Consider the following 22,949-nt stretch of genomic DNA (forward strand, 5'->3'; position numbering starts at 1 on the left):
TCATACCAAAATCTTGTATGTGTAAGGGCACAACAATACCAAACCATGTTATTCCAAGGGTAAAATAATACCTCAAAATAAAGCCATTTCAATACCAAGTTGAGGTCTTCTGGATTTTTGAACATTGCTTGAATACCAAAACTTGGTATTGCCATGGTTTTATTTTTAGGTATTCCCGCGCCCTTGGAAAATCATATTTTAGTATTTCTGTGGTTTTTCACATACATGATTTTGGTATAATTTCATGGTATTTTACCATCTATTACTGGGCAACCAAGAGCACATTATGGTCGCTGGTATTTGAACAAGTAATACCAAAATTTGGTATTTTCATACCATTTTTAGTGCAGCAGTTGCAGTTAGTGAAAAAACGGAAATTATTCATATGCAACAGCCAAATCTACTCACCTGATGATTCCATGTTGTTATTAGTGATATTCTTCACCACACCGAATGCATTTGTCATTGATGAACGGCCTGTGCTTGAAGTTCATGAAGCTTCTGAAAAATAACAAGATTGAAAAATAAGTATTATTAAAATGAAACTGAATTGAAATTCACCAAAATTCATTAATCTGTCGATTGACTCGTTTTTCAAAGTATTTGGTTATCCCGACTTAGAGATATTTCAACGTTTTTGAAAAAAATATTAGTGGGTATATCACACTTATTTTTAAAATCATCTTTAACATTTTTGGGTTTCAAGTCATTTTAGCGCAAAATTAATTAACTCGTAAAATTTTTTTAACAAATTTCCCATAGTTTCAGAGAAAATTGATGAAACCTTTCAATATTCAAATAATACCAAAATGTGCCATCCTGACTTAGAAAATTTTCCACAATTTCAAGTCATTTCTGTAGGGGGTATATCAAAAATGTTTAAAATCAAGTTTGAAATTTCCGGTTTTGAATGAAAGCATTCGTTTTGAGACATCATTTTAGCGCAAAATTTATTATTTTGTCAAAATTGGTCAAAATTTTTCCATAGTTTCAGAGGAATTTGATAAAACACTTTAATACCAAAATAATACCAAAATGTGCCATCCTGACTTAGAATATTTTCCACAATTTCAAGTCATTTCTGTAGGGGGTATATCAAAAATGTTTAAAATCAAGTTTGAAATTTCCGGTTTTGTATGAAAGCATTCGCTTTGAGACATCATTTTAGCGCAAAATTAATTATTTTGTCAAAATTGGTCAACATTTTCCCATAGTTGCAGAGGAATTTGATAAAATACTGTAATACCAAAAGAATACCAAAATGTGGTGTTCGATCATTGACAAATTCTGCAATTTTGCAATATCAAAACAATACCTTAAATTGGTATGATACCACATTTTGCTCTTGCATAATCCTTAAGACAAATTTTAAAGGGTCCAGGAATACCAAAATTTGGTATTGATACCAGAGAAAGGTATTATTACGCATTTCCCTTGTTATTTACCCATGCTCGGGGAAAAACACTTTTTTCACCAACTTTAGGCTCGAGTATCAATGGGTTAATCTCATCCAATTTCGCTCAAAATTTACACAGATGCTTAAAATAACCCAAAAACCTGTTTTTCGCTTGTGGAGCAGGGGGTCATTTTTTCTGGGCACCCTAATGTTCAAATATTACATCCGTGATTAAATCTTTTCCTCTCTCATCCCTCATTCACAATCAATCCCCCTCAAGAGCATAGCCACAAAAGCCGCCCCAAAACAACATTTTCCAACGCAGTTTAACGATACGTAATGCGTGGTCGGTTCCTGGTCCTCCTCTCGCGTTATTTTATTGCGATTTTTTGAAAGAACAAAAGAATCTTCGGCGAGTGTTCGTGAACGAAGAACAGAAAAGAAGTGATAGAAATATAATGCTCAAGGGGACCGACCGGGATTTGATCCATGAATCTCCTGCTTAAGAGACAGAAGTCGCAACCCACGGAGCCGGTTATTTATATATTTCACTTTCTACAACAAAAACTTCATTTTGACCAACTTTACCTCATTATATTTTTTTTAATGTTTGAGATGTTTTAGACCATTGCAAATTTTATTTCATGTTTTCGTTTACCTCCCTTACACACTGCCTAAAAAATCAGAGTGCCAACAAATAATTAGTTAATTATGTCCCTCAACTCTCACCAAAGTAGAGGGGGGCAAAAACCAATTATAAAATGAGATTACAAAGCCACGGTTTCAACTTTTGAATGAAAAAAGTGTTTTAAAATGCACTTTACACCTGTCGAGCTGATTTTTCGCGCCGACCTTGAGGGGGAGGAGGTGACATAAACATAAAAAATACAGCAACGGCCTTATTTACTTTAGAAAATAGAATTCTTCATAGAAATTTGCACTATTCAGAACACACTGAATAACACTTATTTATGCCCTAGTAACATTTCAGGTTTTAAGTAGGCAATAAAAGCCTATTTAGATCGTTTGAGGGTTTTCAGAACCACCATAAAACCTGTAAAGTTGAAAATGTTACTATGGTGCACTACAGACTCCCCTAGAACCGAAGGACAAAAGCTTTTAATTAAATTTTACCAGTTTTAGTGGAATCAAAATTCAAACTTCTGAGCTGCATGACGGACGCTTTTGGGTCGGACCGTTTTGGACATTTTTCTAAGTTTATGTCAAATGTTGAAACCATTTAAATTTTTATACTTACTCCAGAAAAATCTGTAATGGTTGTAACTGAAATCAGAAGCATAATTTTAGTCTTCGTCACATAAAAAACTTCAACATTACTTTTCGTTCCAATAAACTATATGGTCACAAAACTAAAGCAATTATTTTGGGAAGACCAACCTTTTAACCCAATAACATAGCTGTTTGAAAAGAAACAACTCGAATTTTCGTTCTATCATTTTTTCTCAGAAAATTATGCTAGCTATTATAGCTGATCCTGCATGAAAATACTAACAATAAAAATAAAACAATAATCTCATATCTCAAATTTAATCTCGTATCAGAAGTTTCCATGAGCCTAATTGAATGAAAAATTAAATAGAAATTTATTAGAGCAAAAAATACTTAAGGAAAAATCACTTTAGTTTTTTGCACTGTGGAAATATGGCTTTTCTTATTAAGTTTAAGCTTCCACTGCTCTCTGCATTTGACATGCCTTTAAAAGCCACATTAGAATGACTCTGCCTCACTTTGCCGTTTCCTAGTCCACACAGTCCACAGTCTAAATGTAGGTGAACTATTTATTAGCTGCTGCTTCTGCCCCTTCTGACATCGGGAAGGGCACACTTCTGCGCCTCAGCTGGGGTGAAACCACATAACTCACGTGTGTATCGGCACAGAGTGTGGCTCGGGCGCAGATTCGACTGGTTCCGATTCCGGCATTGTTCGGCGCTAATGGACCGGAAAAAGGGCCGCTTAGAATGTTGAACTTCAGCAGCAGCAGCAGCAGAAGCAGCATTGCAGGCAGTGCATTAGGAAGTCAGTGCGGGTTCAATTATGTTTGGAACTAGGTCACTGGGGAACGCTCTAAACGCTGCAATAATGGGTGGAATATGGTAAATGAGGTAATTTTAATTGAGGTTTGTTAAAGGGGTGCTCTGTGGTATTCGAGGTGCAATCTTGTTGAAATTTACATAATTTACTAATTTCAATGTTACGCACGGTTTGTTTCATTTATTACCTCTTCACTTCTTTATTTCTAATATTTTGACAAAGTTACAGTCTCGAATTGCTCGTTCTTCAACTTTTTCATAGCACTGATCAAAACAAGTGTACAATGTTTCAACAAATTGGAACCACCGAGGGGTACTTAAACGGCCTTCAAAAGCTCCATCAATTATGGTGTTTCGGGCACAATAAATCTCAAAGTTTTTCTTCCCATGCTAAGTTGTCCTCCAGGGCTCTTCACGCTGACTGCCGAATCGATGTCCTCCCCTGCACATGATATCAACTAAAAAGTGTACTTTCGTTGTTGAAAATCTGGTACGTTATTTTTTGCCGAAACTCATGAAAACTGTACTCTGTGCGCTACAAGGGAATAAAAACTTCCTTCTGCAGGTGGTGTTTGGACAACAACAACAACAACATCCCCATCCTCTTTGGGAGTACTATGTATGCCAGAGAAGGTAAACAAAGCGCCAAAAACAGAGACAAACATTCCCACGAACACCTTCATCATCTTCCTGCCAAGCGTATGCAGGTTTTCATGGAGTAATTTGGGGAAAATCCAGTTTGGACTATCGAAAATCTCCGCTCACTCCGAGTTGCACCAATGAATGTACTCAACAGTTCTGACAGGTAGTCTTGCGCTAAAGTATAGCTTCTAATACCTTCAGGTCCCTCGATGCTCCAGCACAGACAAAAAGAGATTTTTTTAGAGAAATTAGAGAAAATTGTGTGTTAGGGTAATTGTGTATTTTTTGTATTTTTGTATTTTTGTATTTTTGTATTTTTGTATTTTTGTATTTTTGTATTTTTGTATTTTTGTATTTTTGTATTTTTGTATTTTTGTATTTTTGTATTTTTGTATTTTTGTATTTTTGTATTTTTGTATTTTTGTATTTTTGTATTTTTGTATTTTTGTATTTTTGTATTTTTGTATTTTTGTATTTTTGTATTTTTGTATTTTTGTATTTTTGTATTTTTGTATTTTTGTATTTTTGTATTTTTGTATTTTTGTATTTTTGTATTTTTGTATTTTTGTATTTTTGTATTTTTGTATTTTTGTATTTTTGTATTTTTGTATTTTTGTATTTTTGTATTTTTGTATTTTTGTATTTTTGTATTTTTGTATTTTTGTATTTTTGTATTTTTGTATTTTTGTATTTTTGTATTTTTGTATTTTTGTATTTTTGTATTTTTGTATTTTTGTATTTTTGTATTTTTGTATTTTTGTATTTTTGTATTTTTGTATTTTTGTATTTTTGTATTTTTGTATTTTTGTATTTTTGTATTTTTGTATTTTTGTATTTTTGTATTTTTGTATTTTTGTATTTTTGTATTTTTGTATTTTTGTATTTTTGTATTTTTGTATTTTTGTATTTTTGTATTTTTGTATTTTTGTATTTTTGTATTTTTGTATTTTTGTATTTTTGTATTTTTGTATTTTTGTATTTTTGTATTTTTGTATTTTTGTATTTTTGTATTTTTGTATTTTTGTATTTTTGTATTTTTGTATTTTTGTATTTTTGTATTTTTGTATTTTTGTATTTTTGTATTTTTGTATTTTTGTATTTTTGTATTTTTGTATTTTTGTATTTTTGTATTTTTGTATTTTTGTATTTTTGTATTTTTGTATTTTTGTATTTTTGTATTTTTGTATTTTTGTATTTTTGTATTTTTGTATTTTTGTATTTTTGTATTTTTGTATTTTTGTATTTTTGTATTTTTGTATTTTTGTATTTTTGTATTTTTGTATTTTTGTATTTTTGTATTTTTGTATTTTTGTATTTTTGTATTTTTGTATTTTTGTATTTTTGTATTTTTGTATTTTTGTATTTTTGTATTTTTGTATTTTTGTATTTTTGTATTTTTGTATTTTTGTATTTTTGTATTTTTGTATTTTTGTATTTTTGTATTTTTGTATTTTTGTATTTTTGTATTTTTGTATTTTTGTATTTTTGTATTTTTGTATTTTTGTATTTTTGTATTTTTGTATTTTTGTATTTTTGTATTTTTGTATTTTTGTATTTTTGTATTTTTGTATTTTTGTATTTTTGTATTTTTGTATTTTTGTATTTTTGTATTTTTGTATTTTTGTATTTTTGTATTTTTGTATTTTTGTATTTTTGTATTTTTTTTAATTAGAGTGACCGGTCTACTTTTCTAAGACCCACAGGTTGCATTTCGCAGTGTTCTTCATCGTGGGGATAAACTGGATGACTGGGTACCCCAACCATGGATAAACTGCCACAACCAAACAATACTGCGCAGCGCTTGGATGCTGGTCTGGTGCTACCGTTTGGCTCATGTGAAAACAAAAATTTCTGTTACGCCACGTGATAAGATACTGTTTAATCTCTCCTCCACTGCCAGAGAGTACCGAATCTGTTTCGCACTGGAACCTGCAATCTACTTCTACTTGTGCTGCTGCTGCTAGCTGGATGGCTGTTGGCTGTTGATAAACGAATGAATTGCGGAAGCTGGAACTAAAAGAGTGCGCTTCACGAGATACCGTTCGTTGTCTCCCCGGGTCTGTTTGTCTGTCTGTTCAGAGGGGGGTATTTTCCGGGGCGACGTTAATGCAGAGTAAACGAGAGTGAAAAGTGTGAAACTGGCAGCGTAATTTGAAATGCTGAACCGCATACCTGTCATATCTGGTTGCTTCAGACAAAAATGGTAGAAATGAACCATTTCTATAATGTTACTTTGCATATTTCCAATGTAAGAATCAAGCTATTTCAGTAAAAACAAATCAAAAGGTTTTTTTTAAAGGTTCAATAAACAATATTTTTAATTTCCGCATTTTGGATGTTTTTGAAACCGTCAAAGTCAGGGTATTTTAAACACCAAAAAAGCACTAAAATTTTGGCATTCAAAAAACTCCAGAATTTAAAATATTAACTCTTTGTAAAGAATGAATCAACTTTGCACAACGGTGAGATTAAAGTGGATGGAAATGTGCTGCTGATTGATTACCCATTTGTTTGTTCGAGTCTTTTTGGGGTGAATTTCTGATAGTGTTTTTATTGCTAACCCTCGCGCAATTTTTTTCTCATCATTTTAGGATTGAAAAAGGTTCACAAGAGCACCTGTGCAGTCACTATTTGCAATAAACTCGAATGTAATTTCCAAAAATATTTGTTATTGAGGGACTAGACCTGAGGATCTCATGTGAATTTCATCCATCACAGTAGTATACAAAATTAACAAAATGAGATTAATTTTTTAAAGCAATTAAATTTATTTATTCATCCATAGTTTTCGTAAAAAATAAAAAATCAATCAATTGAAACCAAATTACTTATAAACCCAAAATTCAGAGTCGAGATAATCGTTCTCTCAAAATTTATTGAGGGCTCAGTGCCAAAATCGATAGAATAATGGTACCAACTCACACCATCATAACAAATGAGTTCATTCGTTAGTTGAATCAATAAATCTCCAACAAGTGTCATACATCGACTTCTGACTTCTCCTTGGTCACCAAGCTGTGGTGGCCGAGGCAGCTAAGTCATTGGATTGGTTTGTCAAAGGTCTCTGGTTCGATTCCCGTTGACGACACATTTGGTTTTTTGTTTGACGGATGAACTTTTTTTGCAAATGAACCTCGAGAGAATAGTTCTATCGCCCATCTCGAGCTGTGTTCTCTGCGTCCGTGAATGGTACCACTATTCTCTCGACTCGAGACCATCATTCTCTCAGACTAACGCTGCCAGTTTTGGGTGTATCTTATAAATTTAGACGACTCCTTATCAGTTGAAGTCCGGACACTAGTGGTGTTCCAAAAAGCATTTTTTAACACTTCAAACTCATCAATCTGCCGATTCCAGTATCCATTTTTTTAAATCTCTTATCATTGGTTTTAAGACAACCGAACATCAATCGGGTGCCATAATTCCAACATCACGCGTTCCGCTTCCAAGGTCGTTTCAACATATCATGCTCAGCTCCACCACATATGATAGGGCCTATTCGAATGGCAGATGCTAAACCAAGCATCGCACGTGGGTTTCTGCCAAAACATAATTGAGAACGATTATTTTAAATCACTCCGAGAACTGAGTGAGGCTGAGCAGCGAAAAAAAAACGACTTCACCACCATCGTCGTAACGATTTATCATTCATGCGGCACGCCGTTTCGTCGAGGAAAAAGAACGTCCAAAAAATCAAGAAAAGTGGCGTGGAACTTTTTTCGCTTCTCGGGGAACCAGGAATAGGGTGGGTGGTCCTATTATTGGTATTGTTTATTGAATTGTTGATTTGCGATTTTTTTTCAACCAGAATCCATTTGTCATTTATAAAAATCGGATGAATGACCAAATGTAAGTCCCCCAATCGTATTGATTTTTTTTTGGCGTTTGAAAAACTGCGTGCCGTTTTGCCCAAAAAATGGAAGTGTGTTCCAGAGTGCGTGCGTGCGTTTGTGCGTGTGTCTGCTTTGACAGCCGGGATAAATGTGATGATCATCATTATTATTATTATGATGATGTTTGAAGATATTTACGCGTCGTGCGTGAACAAAGTGCCAAAACAAGCGCCATCATTGACGTTGGTTTTTTTTCTTCTCTGGTGGCGCGGGTCAAATGGCAAAAACAGTGCGGGTGTAATATTCAACAGCGAAGAGTTATAGCCGCTTTAAGTCATTGATACTTACTTGGACGTTTATAGCAGGTCAAAAGTATGTTACATTGAGGACGAAATTTGTTACGAGGGAGTCCAAATACGTCAGAAATAATCGAATACACAGCTTTCGATGTAAGTAAAGAATATAGAATGAAGAAAATCAGGTTTTAAAGTCACTAGTCTCTCAAAATAATTGATTTCAATATCATACAGATTTTGAAGAAAAATGTTTGCCTTTTCAAATTTCCATGAAACATCGCAATTGAAAAAAAGTATCGATTTCTTTCACTTTGATGCACCAACCCATTGACTTCAAAACATCTGATTGAATTTAAGTATATTTATTTTGCATTTTAACGCCTTAGACAGTTCATATAAATTAAAATATTCGTTTTTTAAATCATTTCTGAATGATGATAGACACTTACCGTTACTAACTAACTCAGATAGAAACTAGTTTAATATTGGATCTTAATTTTTCATTTGAGAGCTAGTTAGAACGATTGGCATAATTTAACTCTTCTGCCCAAACTTTTTTTTCGCAAATTTTTCGATAGCTCATGATGATTACAAGCAAACTCTTTATGTTTACATCAAAATTTTTGTAATTGTATGTTCTACAACTTGGTAGAATATTGTTGAACTCTAAAAAATAATACTCCAAATTTAAAATTCAAGTAATTTTAAAATGAAAGTTTTTGCTCTAAATTGAAAAAATGCCATACTGGGTACCGTAAACTGACTTTGATAGTCATAGTTTTTCTTGTTTAAATCAGATTTAAGGTGTTCAAACTATATTTTCAATGTCAAATGTACCTTTACTAAGGCTTCTAACGTAGTTTGCAAGGAAAAAATCAATGTTTCTATTTAGTTAACTAAATTTATAAGCTTTTCAACAGGTTTTTGCCTGAAATTCGTTGAAACTAGTTTTGTTTATTGCGTTTATCGATTAATATTGCATTTAAAACTGAATTAGAAACAAACATCAAAAGTTCTCGCATTTTATATGAAATTGGTTCAACTGAAAATGCCTATGAGAGAAGGGATTTTTTTGATTAATGTTTCAAAAATACATAATATTATTTATTTACAAACTTATTTTACCTTCTCCTACACGGAGAGACCGTGCCCAGAAATTTTAACAATTAAAATTGTTGATTTTACTTTCGTAAATTTTAACAAAAACGTACTTGTCACTGCCAATTTTCTGTTAAATTAACCAAAATTTAGTATTAATTTAATAACCTGTTTGTTGAAAATGCTAAAGGCAAAAAGCTAACAGATTTCCCGAACTCGAATGAACGTGCTCGACTGTTAGCTTTGGTTTTAGGAAAATCAAAAATTTTGTTGGTTGAATATAATTTACATTTGGTTGAATATTTTATAGATGAACTTGGGTTTGTTTACGTCTGTCATTTAAAGTCAGGATTCGAACGAGAGCGGTCGATTTGTTGAGTTTGTGTTGTTAATTGTGAAGTGAGAGGATGTGAATGGTGAAAATTACACTATTTGGCTAATGTTGAAGTGGCAAATCAAAGTGTAACTGGAGAGGTGGAATTGGTGAGTAGGTTTGTTGATGATTTCTTTGCAGGTGATAAACTATGAAGAGCAAGAGGACGACCTTCGCCATGAGGACCTCTAATGCGAGTGAGTTGAACACGTTATAAGAATGTTTGATGGAACGAGAGGGCAATAGAAGGGAAATGCGGGCCGATTCTTCACGGATAGAGCAGCCCGGGCAAATTTAACAAAATGTTGATTAATCCAAGTAAGTATGGGTTTATTTTTGCACATTAATTTATCTAATGTGATTCTTATTAGAAAACTGAATCATTAAAAAGCTTCGTGCTTACGACGGATAAAATCTTAATGAACCATTATTTTTTTTTCAGAATCATCAATCATAAAATACATAGAAATGCGTACACATGACAACATAAAAAATAGAGATGAAGTAAAATATTTAAAAAAATAAAAAAATATATAAAAGAAGATAATAATTATGTTAAAAGTTTTGTGGTAAGTAAAACTCAAAATATTTTTTTCAGGAATCGGAGTACGTTGAATAAATTGAATCAAATGCAATGAAAGTTTGTTGCCAAAAGTAATTGTTAAATTAATGCAACCTTGGTAAGTAGCATTATTGATATTTCTTCTTTCCTCAATATAATTACATTTATTTACGTTCCTTTTTGCAGTTTATAGCCGAAATTAAGAATTTTGTTTTAAATTACTAATAAATTTCATATGTCTATTTGCAGCAAAAGGTTCGCTTTGGTGTGAATTCTGTGTCCAACCATAAGAAAAATAACTAAACCTGAGACCATTGTAGATGATGATGACTTATCGGATGATTTCACAGTGATGGTAAGTGGATACAACACTTAATTTTATACAACATAATAAAAATATAAGCTTAAAACTTGGTGAAAATTTTGCTCGATTTCTATTTTTCAGGAATTCATGTTAAATTAAACATCTTTTTTAAATATGTTTAACAATATTTGTAATATGCTTTTTTATTATTTTTTAAGTTTAATGCAACGTAATTTTTTAAAACATAAATCAAACTTTACATGTTTTATAACAACAGTTATAAAAAAGTTTTGTTTTGATGCTTTTTAACAGTAATTTAACAACTTCATGCAAAAAAAAAAACAAATTAGTACAAAACGTTAATTTTTTAGGCAGAATAAATGCGAACATAAAAACATTCAGCATTAATTTGTGAGGCATTATTACAAAATTTACCGCAAATTCAATAAAAATATTGCTAACAACTGCTAGTTATTGACTACATGTACACATATTTTTCTGTATTCAAGTAAGACATTAGTTAAAATATAGCTAGAAATTCGGCCCAGCCTGTATCGTTAGATAATTAAAGAAAATATATATCAACACTTACATAAATTATGTCTAATTAAGAAATGTTTTGTTTTAAACCACTAATAATTTGCTGCATGCAAAAATATTTTGGTTGATACAACGAAAAAAAATTGTTGAAAAATATGTCCCAGCCAGTTTTTAACAGAATATTCCACAATATTTCGGCTGAAAACAAGAAATTTTTAGTTAATTTTCTGAAAAAAATATTCTAGCAGTCGACTGCTAGAATTTTTTTCGGCCATTTAACCAACAAAAATGGCAATTCCAACTATTTTTTTAGTTAATTTTAATTACCGGTGGTCAACAATTTCGGGTTAGCAAAATCAACAATCGGTTGTTGAAAAAAAGCTGTGTAAAAAATTAACCCATACTTTTAGTTAAATTAACCAAGATTTTCTTAGATTTGCCCCGGCCGGTCTCTCCGTGTAGTGGAAACGCGTGCTTGGAAGTGTTTGACAGATGGAGGTGGAGGAATCCTCCGAAGAGGAAGATTTTCGTCCCGTCCGCGGGAATCGGAAGCGGAAGAAGTCCAGCGAGGTCACTGGAACCGGCATCGAAGGAGAAAAAGTTGAGAAGACCCTGCTCAACAACAACAAGTTCAGCCCGCTAGCGGATAACAAAAACAACAACAATGCCAGCCCAGCAGGAGGAGGAGACGCCCCGGCGGTTCCACCACCCGGCCAGTCGGCAGGTAAACAAAAGCAACCACCACGGATTTTTACAAGCTCGTGGCGATAGTGGAAAGTTGTAAATTAGGTTTCAAACCGATTTACAAACTAACCCGATTTGGAACCAAAGTGACCTGCTTCTCTGTCAAAGATTTTGACAAGTTGCAAGAGCTACTCAAGAAGAAGAAAGTGGAATTTTTCACCCACGATCGGCGGAGCGAACGAAATCATCGGGTGGTTCTTCGTGGTTTTCCTGATGAACTGAAACCGGACGAGGTCAAGTACCTTCTGAAGAGGGATCTCAAGCTGGACGCGCTGGATGTGCATATAATCAAGCGGAAGGAAAAGTCCACCGTGGACGAAACTCCGTACATTGTGGTCTTCCCCAAGGGATACACCAATCTGAAGAAGCTCTCTGCAATGAAAGTTGTGGCAAGCACTATCATCCGGTGGGAGGCCTACCGGAACAAGCGGCCGAACGTGACCCAGTGCAGGAACTGCTTGCAGCTGGGTCATGGAACCAGGAACTGTCACCTGAAAGGCAGGTGCAACAACTGTGGGGGTCCCCACAAGTCGGACGAGTGCAAAGTCCAAGAAGACGAGCCGAAGCGTTGTGTCAACTGCTCTGGAGCCCACGAAGCCACGGATCGCAGCTGCCCTAAGCGTGCGGACTTCATCCGGAGGCGCCAGCAGGCGAAACCGCCGGCAAGGAAGGCGGAGAAGCAGAGTCCAGCAGTTCCGGCGTTCACGCCGGCGGAGTTCCCTTCGCTGCCGGGCGCAGTTCCGGACGGAAAATCCAAGGATCGCCCTCGTCCCGCAGGAAGCAGCCAAGGTGGCCCCCGAGATGGTGGAGCCACGGAGAAGGAAGCCGGGGAGGTACTCTACAGTTCGGCTGAGCTGTGGGGGATTTTCTCCGAGTACATCGGCAGGTTCAAGACCTGCAAGACCCGCTTGGACCAAGTAACCCTCGTCAGTTACATGATCTCCAAGTATGGAATTTAAGAAGTTTTTTTTTTTTTGTTATTATATATTGTTTTACTGATCCTCGGTCCCAACCTGGTCACAGCACCTAAAAGGACCTAATAAAAATAAGTTAAGAAAAAAAAAAGATTTAAATAATGCTATTCATCAACACTTTCTTCATTATAGTTAACTAACTTTATTAACATTTCAACATTTTGTGCAATGTTTTTCTTGAGGTACTTTGAACACTTCTCTACCACGGTCAGTATGATTCAATACCATTCCGAATGTATTTAATTTCAATGAAAAATAGGATTTTTCGGAATTTTAAGTACGCCATCAAACCAGGCGTCCAATTTCACATAAAAGTCCTTTTGACACAAAATTTCTATCTCATCACCGTTTCAGGCTGCAAATTATTGAAAAACACCTCTTTTTTCGCATGTTCAAAAATGGAAGGGATCGTACCGCCCCTCCGTTACGAGATATTAAAAAAATGGACCTCGGATTCGTGAGTTTCCCCTTAGGACAAAGTTTTACGTAAATCTAAGAGGGTCCGGGGCAACTTTTTCCGATTTCGTGTGAGTTGGTAGAGAATTACCCAAATAATAACACCGATCAACAAAATTTCTGCGCAAGCTCAACTCGAGGGGAAGCATGAAGTTTGAGGTCCCCAGAAACACGTGCACTTTGATTTTTTCAAAAATATTCAAACGGGGCCGAATGGTTTTTCTCCAAAGTTTGTATGGAGAATTAGTGCTGTTCGCTACTCCCACATATTGAATGCATTTTTTAGGGTGTATGCAACGGCGACAAACCGTGTTGAACCGTATTTATGGTTCACTATATTGTTTCCCACCATTGTCTGTTTATTTATAATTTTCTGGGGATTCCCAGGATTTTTGTGAAATTAAAACCTCAGAGTAAGATTTAATCTAATCTAATCGAACACAAGCGCAGCCAGTCCGAAAAAAGCATCCTGGAAGAACTTGTGGTTAGATTACGCCCCAAGTTCTTTCTTGTCAATTGTTATAATTGCAGTACATCCGAGTTACCCCGAAAATGTATTGCAAAAATTAAAGCGGCCAGGCCTACTGCGTTGCATTAACCGCAGAGACAGATTCTGTGAACGGACCACATTTCACAGAATCATCAGGGGAGGAAGGATGCGTGGACATACCGTACCAAACGCTCCGAATAAGTTAGGTGTGGTGTGTTAGTGTAAATTGGCAATTATTTATATTTTAGGGGGGAAGTGGAAATGGGAAAATTGGGGTTGGGGAAATTGGGATTGGGGAATGGGAAAGTGAGAAAGGGGTAGGAGGGTTATTGAATTTAGAGTAAGATTTAATTTTGTTCCTAAAGTGAAAAGCTTCTTTAAATTTTAAACTCTTAAAAAACACTTTTCAAGCATTCATCACTCGAAAAACTTCCAATAAATAACTCATCAATCTGTCGGAATGCAGTTCACAGTTCACACAGACTACAAATGACATCATAAACACTCTCGTAAAATCCCAAACATTATTATGTTTCACAGAACAGAAGCTGATTTGATGGAGGCAAAAATCGAAAAGAAAGTACTGAATGATGACGGTGGTAGCGGATACTTGTACTTGGAGTGATTTTATGGTAAAGTAACAATCTCCTCTCCCTTTCGTTTGACTCAAAGACTTGAACGTGGCGCGCGTGGATGATATTGGATCTGAACGGAGTGATGCACTCTCCCTCACACTCCCCTCTAAACTGCACTTCTCCTCCTCCTCGGACTCCAAGTTGCTCTTCGTGTGGCTGTGTGTGTGCTGTGTGGTGTGAAGTGATTACAGTAAATAAAAGCCACGCACTCTCACACAATAGCTGTTAATGGACAAACATATATAATCGCAGCTGGTCTGGCGATGAGTGCGGAGAGCACAGTATCACTTTCAAATTGTTTGCCCAATTTAAAGGGTCTGTGTATATGCAAATTAGTCAAACTAAGTGAAGCGGGCGATTGAGTGGTTTTGGAAGGGTTTTATTGTTTTTTTTTTCTCAGGCATAAAACATATAGGGCAATTGAAAAACTGAATGAATGGATGTCTAGAAAATGAAACTGAAGAAAAACTGTTTGCAGAAAATCGATTAGCGAAAAGGTAGGAAATTCTTGCCATATGGCGGGATCTATTCAAAGCTTTTTCGGAAGCAATTTTCTCATTTTATTAAACCATGATTGTGTCAGTCCCATATCTGACCTGGCAAAAATACCTTACCAAATTAAGCCTTATACTTCTACATCGGTATCCCATTGATCAACTACACTTACCCTTATTCGCTCCTTAGTGGACTGATCAGCAGCGACTGCGGTTGTTCCAATCGAGAGCCCGACGATGAGTGCCGTGCAGCAGCAAATGAATCTGAAATGAGCCAAATAAGCAGCACGTGAAAACATAAGACACATACGTGGGCGATATATCTGCATACAAAAACAGAAATCTTACATCAATTTACAATTAAAACAGAAGCCGAAGCCTTGTCGATATGAAGAACACGAGATGACTTCATCGAAAAGTGCTACAATTGTACAATATCGGCTGATCAAAGTGTCTACACGAATCGAGTCAGAGTGTAAACCTTTTAGGATCTGCAAGTGCGCTTACCCAGCAATTACGAAAGGTTATTTGAAATCAATTAAGTGGATAGTTAATTTGACAAAGTCATGTGTCCGGCCAGTTGTGAAGATGACACGTTCCGGTATAGTTCGAAATTGACGGTTTCCGAACTCATCTGGACTACGGCGGTGGAACGCACGTCGTCGCAATAAAAGCATCAATGAGTCGAAAAATTGATCGGTAAATATGCTCATTGAAGACGAAACGCCGATGTTGGCAAACGGTTGAAGGTTACAACCGATCCAAATGGTTTGCTGAAGTAGAATAGTTAGTAAATACGTTGAGGGCATATTTGAAGTTTTAGACTAAATACAACATCATGAATGGATACTACAGGCAGTTACATAAATAATTTTTGAACGTTTATATTTTTTCTGGCTTCAAGTAAATAAAAACCACATAATGTAGGGGAAATTCTCGTATGTTTGGCAGGTTAAACACTCGCTCCTAACTCCATCCAATTTGCTGATTTTTACTATTTAAACGACTAATTTTGCAATTTTTTTGATAGAAACTTGCTTGCTCACTTCTTATTAACACTTGTAGCCCCAACGGGGTCAAAAAAGTTGGAAATGCATTTTCATCGGCTCTTTGAACACTGGTAAAAAAAAGTCGGAAATGCCTTTTTCATTGTAACTTAGGGTAGACGCATCTGTTTTGGATCCTTGTTGTAGCTGATTCTTGACATCCTTCCGAATCGAATGCAATAAGAATCATCCAAATCGGTTGAGTTTTCGCCGAGATACAGCCGTAAGAAGTTGCATTTCCAACTTGTTTGACCCCCTTGGTGCTTGGCGTAAGTTTTGGTGCTACAAGTGTTAAGCTATGTATCACTCGATTTCAGTTGAAAACGCTTTTAATTAGCTCTAACTGAATGTAAAAGTTCTGACCTGCCAACATTAGAGGCACGCTGGAATTAGATGCTGTTCCCCTGATTACATTTTAAATAGAACTTAAAAGAACTTGTAAAATTACTTTTTCCCAGGAAGGGGATCTATCGCCAAACGCGATAAGGTTCGCTAAAACTAGCAAAAAGCACTGGATCAGCGTTTTGTTTCGCTGACGTCTGGTTTATTTTTATTTATTCCCCCCCTCGAGTTTGGTCAAAGCCGAGGGACATAAACTTTAATAAATATTTGCAACGGCCTTAGTGAAAGTTTGTTGGAAACGTTTTGAAAACATAATTCTGTTTGTTATGACGAGTTTGCAAACACATCCACATAATTCCACATAATAGTGTTTGTTTACTTACTCGTTGGATTTGTTGATTTTATAAACCAGAACTTTGTGAACATTAGATTTCAATTGAGTGGTCGATTTCACTGCAATTTTGCTTTTTAGTTTCACTTAGATTCAAAAGATTGTAAAGTTTCCATCAATCAACTCTGAGATGAGAATGAAAACTGGCAATTCTGCAGCAACAACAGTAGAATTTCTGCCAGAGTAGTAGAGAACTACAGCGAAAAATTTCGCTAGATTTTCTGCTGTCACATATTTTTGCCAGTAATTAGCGAAAACAAACCAGCAGAGCTAAGTTCCTGCATTTGAATTTGCTCAGCCACTGGTTTTAGCAAAAAACTTCGCTAATTCAGTAAAAATTTTCGCAAATATCAGCAAAATCAAACCAGGAAAATCCTTCTGCTGATTTGGCTATGGATCCCCTTTCCGTGTTCGAAGGTATTTTTGAATATTTTTCCTTCTCCTATTTATTCCATTGTTCGAATATCCAATAACATCAAAATGAACTATAGTACAAATCATAGTTGAAATGAAACTCAAAACTTTATTAGGTTATGAGAAATACGAAATTGAGAATTGTTTATTTACCAATAAAAATAATTGAATTGAATTGAAAAAGTAAGATTACTTCCACAATGATGTATTTTCAGTATGTATTTTCATTGAGCACCTATAATGTTTACATATCAGTCCTTTGGTGTTTCATTTGACCTCTTGAATTCCATTTTGAAATGCATTTTCAATTGAATCAAGCTATCAATAGTTCAGTAGAAAGTAGGTAAGCAAGTTTCTTCAAAAGTTTTGCAGAATAATTTGAATGATTAGTTTAAATCAGACCAAATCCTTACCCGGAATCGCTTCCAAGTTTATCTTAAATGACCGGAACAACTCCAAAGTGTTTTTTTTTAATTATGTGTTTTTTGCTTTCAATAATTTAAAAAAATAACTCCTTGATAATCAACAAACTCATCCAAATTCACTCATTATCAGTTTAAAAACTAACCTACTGTGAAGAAGGTTTTGATCAATATTCACGATTGACTTTACTATGAGTTTTGTGAAATTCGGCAAAATTTGATAGTTGCGATTAAGTTGTTTTTTTTGCAAACTCTATGTGATTTAGACTCTAACTTTATTGGTTTCCTGTGTCGCTTCAACGATGCTCACCCATCCAGACAATAATGTCTAATATTGGTTCAGCAAAAAATTATCTATCCCCTTAACATAAATCTAGATTAAGCCCGAGAAGTTGCACAAGCCCCCCGAAGTCGGAGACGAATGACCGACCGTCAGCAGGGGAAGCAAATGCATTTTTTTTTTTTTTTGAATTAAATATACTTTATTGAATCTTTCTTATAATAGTTACATTTGGTTTACATAATAAGTGGTCAGCTGTGGCTCTTCAGCTTTAGTTTGCTTTTCGTGATTTAAACACTGTTCATTTTCTTAACTTTAAAAGTATATGATTTATCATTTTTGTAACACTAGGTACAATGAGGAAAAAAAAATTTAAGAAAACATAACCTAACCTAAAACTAACTTAATCTTACCATAAACTAAACCAATCCTTGAATCAAGGGGTATTCAGATATAGCACATTTTTCCCTGAATTTCAAACATTTCTCTTGAATCTTCTGATCCAACGTTTTTACTTCTGCTAATTCATGAACCTCACTTGATCTTGTCCAGCCAGGAACATTCAAAACCATTTTGAGTACCTTGTTTTGGACACGCTGGAGCTTCAATTTATGAGTTCTAGCGCAACACTCCCAAACAGGTACTGCATACTCAATAACGGGGTAAATTATTTGTTTGTAAACTGCTAGCTTATTTTTCAAAGATAGCTTTGATTTTCTGTTAATTAAAGGATACAAACACCTGATGAGAATGCTGCACTTGTTCAATATTTTATCTACATGCTGCCGAAACAATAGTTTCGAGTCAAGTATGAGACCTAAATAGACAACTTCCTTTGACCAGGGTATCGAAACATCATTCATTTTTATCAAAACATCATCCTTTGGGGCAAATCTGGCAGATTTGGAAAGTGGAAAAATGATGGTTTGAGTTTTGGCTGCATTTATGCGAATTTTCCAGTCACCAAAGTATTCGGAAAGAACGTCAAGACCCTTCTGAAGACGGCCAACTAAATATCTGGTTATTTTACCTTTATAAATAACGGCAGTGTCATCAGCAAAAAGTGACAACACACCATTACCAGGAAGAGTAGGCAAATCAGATGTAAAAATATTGTACAGAAGTGGGCCAAGAATACTTCCTTGGGGAACCCCAGCATCAATGTTGAATAATCCAGAAGTAATCCCATTCAGAAAAACCTTGAACGATCTCTCCGAAAGATAGTGCTGGATAATTTTGATAAGATACATTGGAAAACCGTATAAATACAGTTTATGTATCAAACCATCATGCCAAACATTGTCAAAAGCCTTCTCAACATCCAACAAAGCCATAGCAGTTGATTTAGACTCAAGCTTGTTCTGCTTGATGATTTTAGTTACTCTCGTAAGCTGATGAGCAGTATTATGCCCCTTTCGGAAGCCAAACTGCTCATTCAAAATTATATTATTATCGTTGGTAAAATCCAAAAGCCTTGAATAGATGACCTTCTCAAAGAGTTTGGACAGACTACTCAAAAGACTAATGGGACGATAACTTGTTGGCGATGTTGGATCTTTTTGAGGCTTCAAAATTGGTATGACTTTGCCCAGTTTCCAATTGGTGGGGAAGTAACCAAGTTGCAAACATTTATTGAAAATATTGGCTAGATGTTGAAAGAACTGATCACTCTGTTTTTTCAACACCAGATTAAAAATGTTATCAAAGCCAGGAGCTTTCATATTTTTCATTTGTTTTACTGCAACTTTGACTTCCTCACCAGAAACATGGGAATCTGCTGGAAATTCAAAGGTAGAGTTATTAATTGTTGAAATACTATTGGCAACTGATGTTTCTTTACGGCTGGTCATGGAAGCGCCAAGATTATGTGAACTAACAAAATGAAGCCCAAGTGCATTTGCCTTTTCCTCGGATGTAATCAAACGAGAATCCTCAACAATAAGAGGAGGAATCGGCTTTGGTTTGTTTTTAAGAACTTTTGAAAGTTTCCAAAATGGTTTTGAATAATTCCCAAGCTGGCTTACATGTTTTGAAAATTCTTGATTTCTGATATTGTCAAGTCGGTCTTGTATGATTTTGTTCAAATTGTTAACTGAAATCTTTTTGTCATAGTCCCCAGTCCGTTGATATTGTCTCCTATAAACATTCCTAAGTCTAATCAAGTGTTTAGTATCTACGTCAATATCAGTTACCTTAAAATTAACAGGAACCTCCCGAACGTTGGCAGCCTCTGCTTGGTTGATAGCCTGCTGGATCACCTCCAGCGAACGATCAATATCAGCAGAAGTTTCCGGGTGTTGATCATAGTCGATGTTGCTGTCTACCACTTGCTGAAACTGCTGCCAGTCAACGTTGTGGTAATCTTTCCGGGTTGGTTGCCGCTGCGGAGTAACGGAAGCTCCAACCTCCACAACCACCGGATAGTGATCAGAACTCAACTCTTCAAACACCTCAGGATGAGCCACGTTCTCAGCCATATTGGTAATGAAGAAGTCGATGATTGAGTGATTCCCAGACCGAGCCACCCTCGTTGGACGATCCGGACTCACAACGTTGTAGTATCCGTTTTGCAGATCGTTGTGCAGAATCACTCCGTTCCGATTCCTCCTGCTGTTGCCCCAAACTTCATGCTTCGCGTTGAGGTCACCAGCGATGATGTACTTTGCGCTCCGCCGTGTCAGCTTCTGGATATCGCTCTTCAGTTTTGCTGCTGAACCATCTCTGGAATTCACCTGACGTGGGCAGTATGCAGCAATGAAGAGTACTGGGCCAACCGAAGTGGGAATTTCCACTCCAACGGCCTCGATGATGTCCAGCTTAAAGTGTGGCAGCCGGCGTGGCTTGAGATCACGATGAACAGCGACAAGCACACCTCCTCCTCCAGAGGTGGTCCTATCGAGCTGCGTCGCGATCTTGTAGTTTTGTAGATAAACTTTTTCACCGGGCTTCAGATGAGTTTCCGTGATGGCAGCTACGTCGATCTCCTTCTCGCGAAGAAAATCCACCAGCTCTAAGTTCTTCCTCCTAATGGAGCAAGCGTTCCAATTCAGCAGCTTGAGGGACCTACGATCCATACTGGATGACGAACGAGGTCAGCACTTCAATCTGCTGGGTCTTGGTTTTGCATCCACGCAGTGCAGCGGACATCTGTTTGAAAATATTGAGGAGTTCGGTTGAGGTGTAAAGATCATTACCATTTTCCTCAACTGCTGGTTCTTGGGTTGGTCTTGGCTCCTGGCTGAAGCCCGGTGGTGGCGGTCTCGGCTCCTGGCTGGAACCCGGCCGTGGATGATTCATCTCAGCTCTCTTCCTGGGATCCAACGGCAACGGTGCCAAGTTCGGGACCTGGCGTCGCGGTTGAAGAGGTGGAAAATTTTGCTCCACCAGGGCTGGAGGAGTTCTACGACGCTGAGGCTGATTCTTCGTCGATGCTTGCTGCCGAATTTTCACGAACTCAGCTCTCTTGGGGCACTTTCGGTCGGTTGACGAGTGCTCACCGTTGCAGTTGAGGCACTTCACCAGCGAATCTTGGATGCACTGGGATGTGATGTGCGCATCGGTACCACATTTGGCGCAACGACGCTTTAGGTGGCAGTTCTTACCTCCGTGCCCGAAGCCCAGGCAGTTGAAGCATTGTGTGACGTCACGGTGCACTGGTCGGTATCGCTCCCACGACACGATAATGTTGAAAACCGCTCGGATTGCCTTCAGCTCAGGAAGCGTCGTCGATCCCTTAGCCAAATGCAGCAGGTAGAGCTGGTCACGGTACTTGATGTCTTTGTTGCGTCGGCTCATTTTGTGCACGGCCAACACATCCAGTTTCAAAACTTTTAGCTCGGCAGCTAATTCCTCCACTGGCATATCGTACAGACCTCTGACGACGATTTTGAACGGCTTATCCATGACGACATCATGGGTAAAGTACTCCGCCTCGTTTTCGGTCAAGTAATCCTTGACCAGTTGATAGTGCTGCCTGGATTGCACCAGCACCTTAAATCCGTCCTGACACAGACGAATGTTGCCTTGGAATTTCCCAGACTTGATGAGTTCAACCAGCCCCGCTCGAAAGTCGATCGTTGCTGCTGATTGCCTCACATAAAAAGGAGGCAGTTTCTCCTTTCGCTGTTTCACTTCATTCTCCTTTGCTTCCGCTACCTGGTCCTCGTCAGGCAGTCCAGCAAACTTGTTGTTCTTCAATAGCTGCTCCTCGTGCGATGAAGAGTTCTCCTCCTCCTCATCCATCGGTACAGTACCGTCGCTCTTTTTCGTCTTTTTGCTGTTCGATGTCACTTCCAAAAGCACCTTCCTTTTGGAAATTCCCGGTTTTTGGCCATCAGTTGAGGCCTCAACCTTCCTTTTGGAAATTCCCACTTTTTTGCCTGCTTGAGCCGCAGGTAGGGCAATATTGCCGGCGTTTTGCGCCGGGACGCGACGAGTCATGTTGATTCAGACAACCTTCACCAACGAATGCTCGGATAACAATGAAGAAGCAAATGCATGCTTTTCCAGTGCTCCAATTTCTCTCTGGCAATCTCTGGTAAAATGCAATGCATTCGAGTTTGCTCCATGAAAACTCATCACTCTTCCCACATACACACGAGTTGCCCCAAACCAACCAAACCACCAAACTCCGGCCCCGAAAACAAATGATGGGATCGAAAATGGGTTATGGTCTTGCCATCGCAAAACCAGAAATTTGTGGCGCACTTTTCTATTATATTTGGTCAACCGGGTTTCAACATGCCACAGAGTGAGCTTCTTGGCTTTGCTGGCCAGCCCAGTAAAACTTCGTTGAACAAGCTGTTTCCTGAATAGGAGAAATGAAAAAAAAATGATTCTAGAAAGCTTTGAGAAATTCGTTATCGTGTATCTAACATCGCTGGCCAAGGATGTTGCTGGTCGTGAGGGCACTGTGCTAAAATTTTCGGAATTCCTCACAATTCATTTACCGGCGAGTATTTTATTCGTTTGTGAACAATGTCGTACATGTTCAACACGTTAAACTCAATTTCAGCTAGCTTCTGTTGAAGGGAACGAAATCAATGATACTAATTGACAATTTCGTACATTTTATTTGGATCGATGACAAGGCAAATGATGATTGATTCATTCGGTCGCCGAAATTGCACACATTGTGGGACTGATGGACCACCCGTAATATTGAAT

The 22,949-nt window shown here is 36.9% G+C and overlaps 1 protein-coding gene across 1 annotated transcript in view; it reads right to left on the reverse strand.

Moving 5' to 3' along the window:
- The window catches only part of LOC120431301 (uncharacterized), a 65,986-nt gene extending 50,790 nt beyond the window's left edge, over positions 1-15,196 (reverse strand). The window contains exon 1 of the mRNA XM_052706958.1: positions 15,062-15,196. Coding sequence (XP_052562918.1) covers positions 15,062-15,196 — 135 coding nt within the window. The remainder of the gene's footprint in view (positions 1-15,061) is intronic.
- Positions 15,197-22,949: the final 7,753 nt, after the last annotated feature.

The sequence above is a fragment of the Culex pipiens genome, chromosome 2, assembly GCF_016801865.2.
Source record: "Culex pipiens pallens isolate TS chromosome 2, TS_CPP_V2, whole genome shotgun sequence".
Taxonomy (NCBI): domain Eukaryota; kingdom Metazoa; phylum Arthropoda; class Insecta; order Diptera; family Culicidae; genus Culex; species Culex pipiens.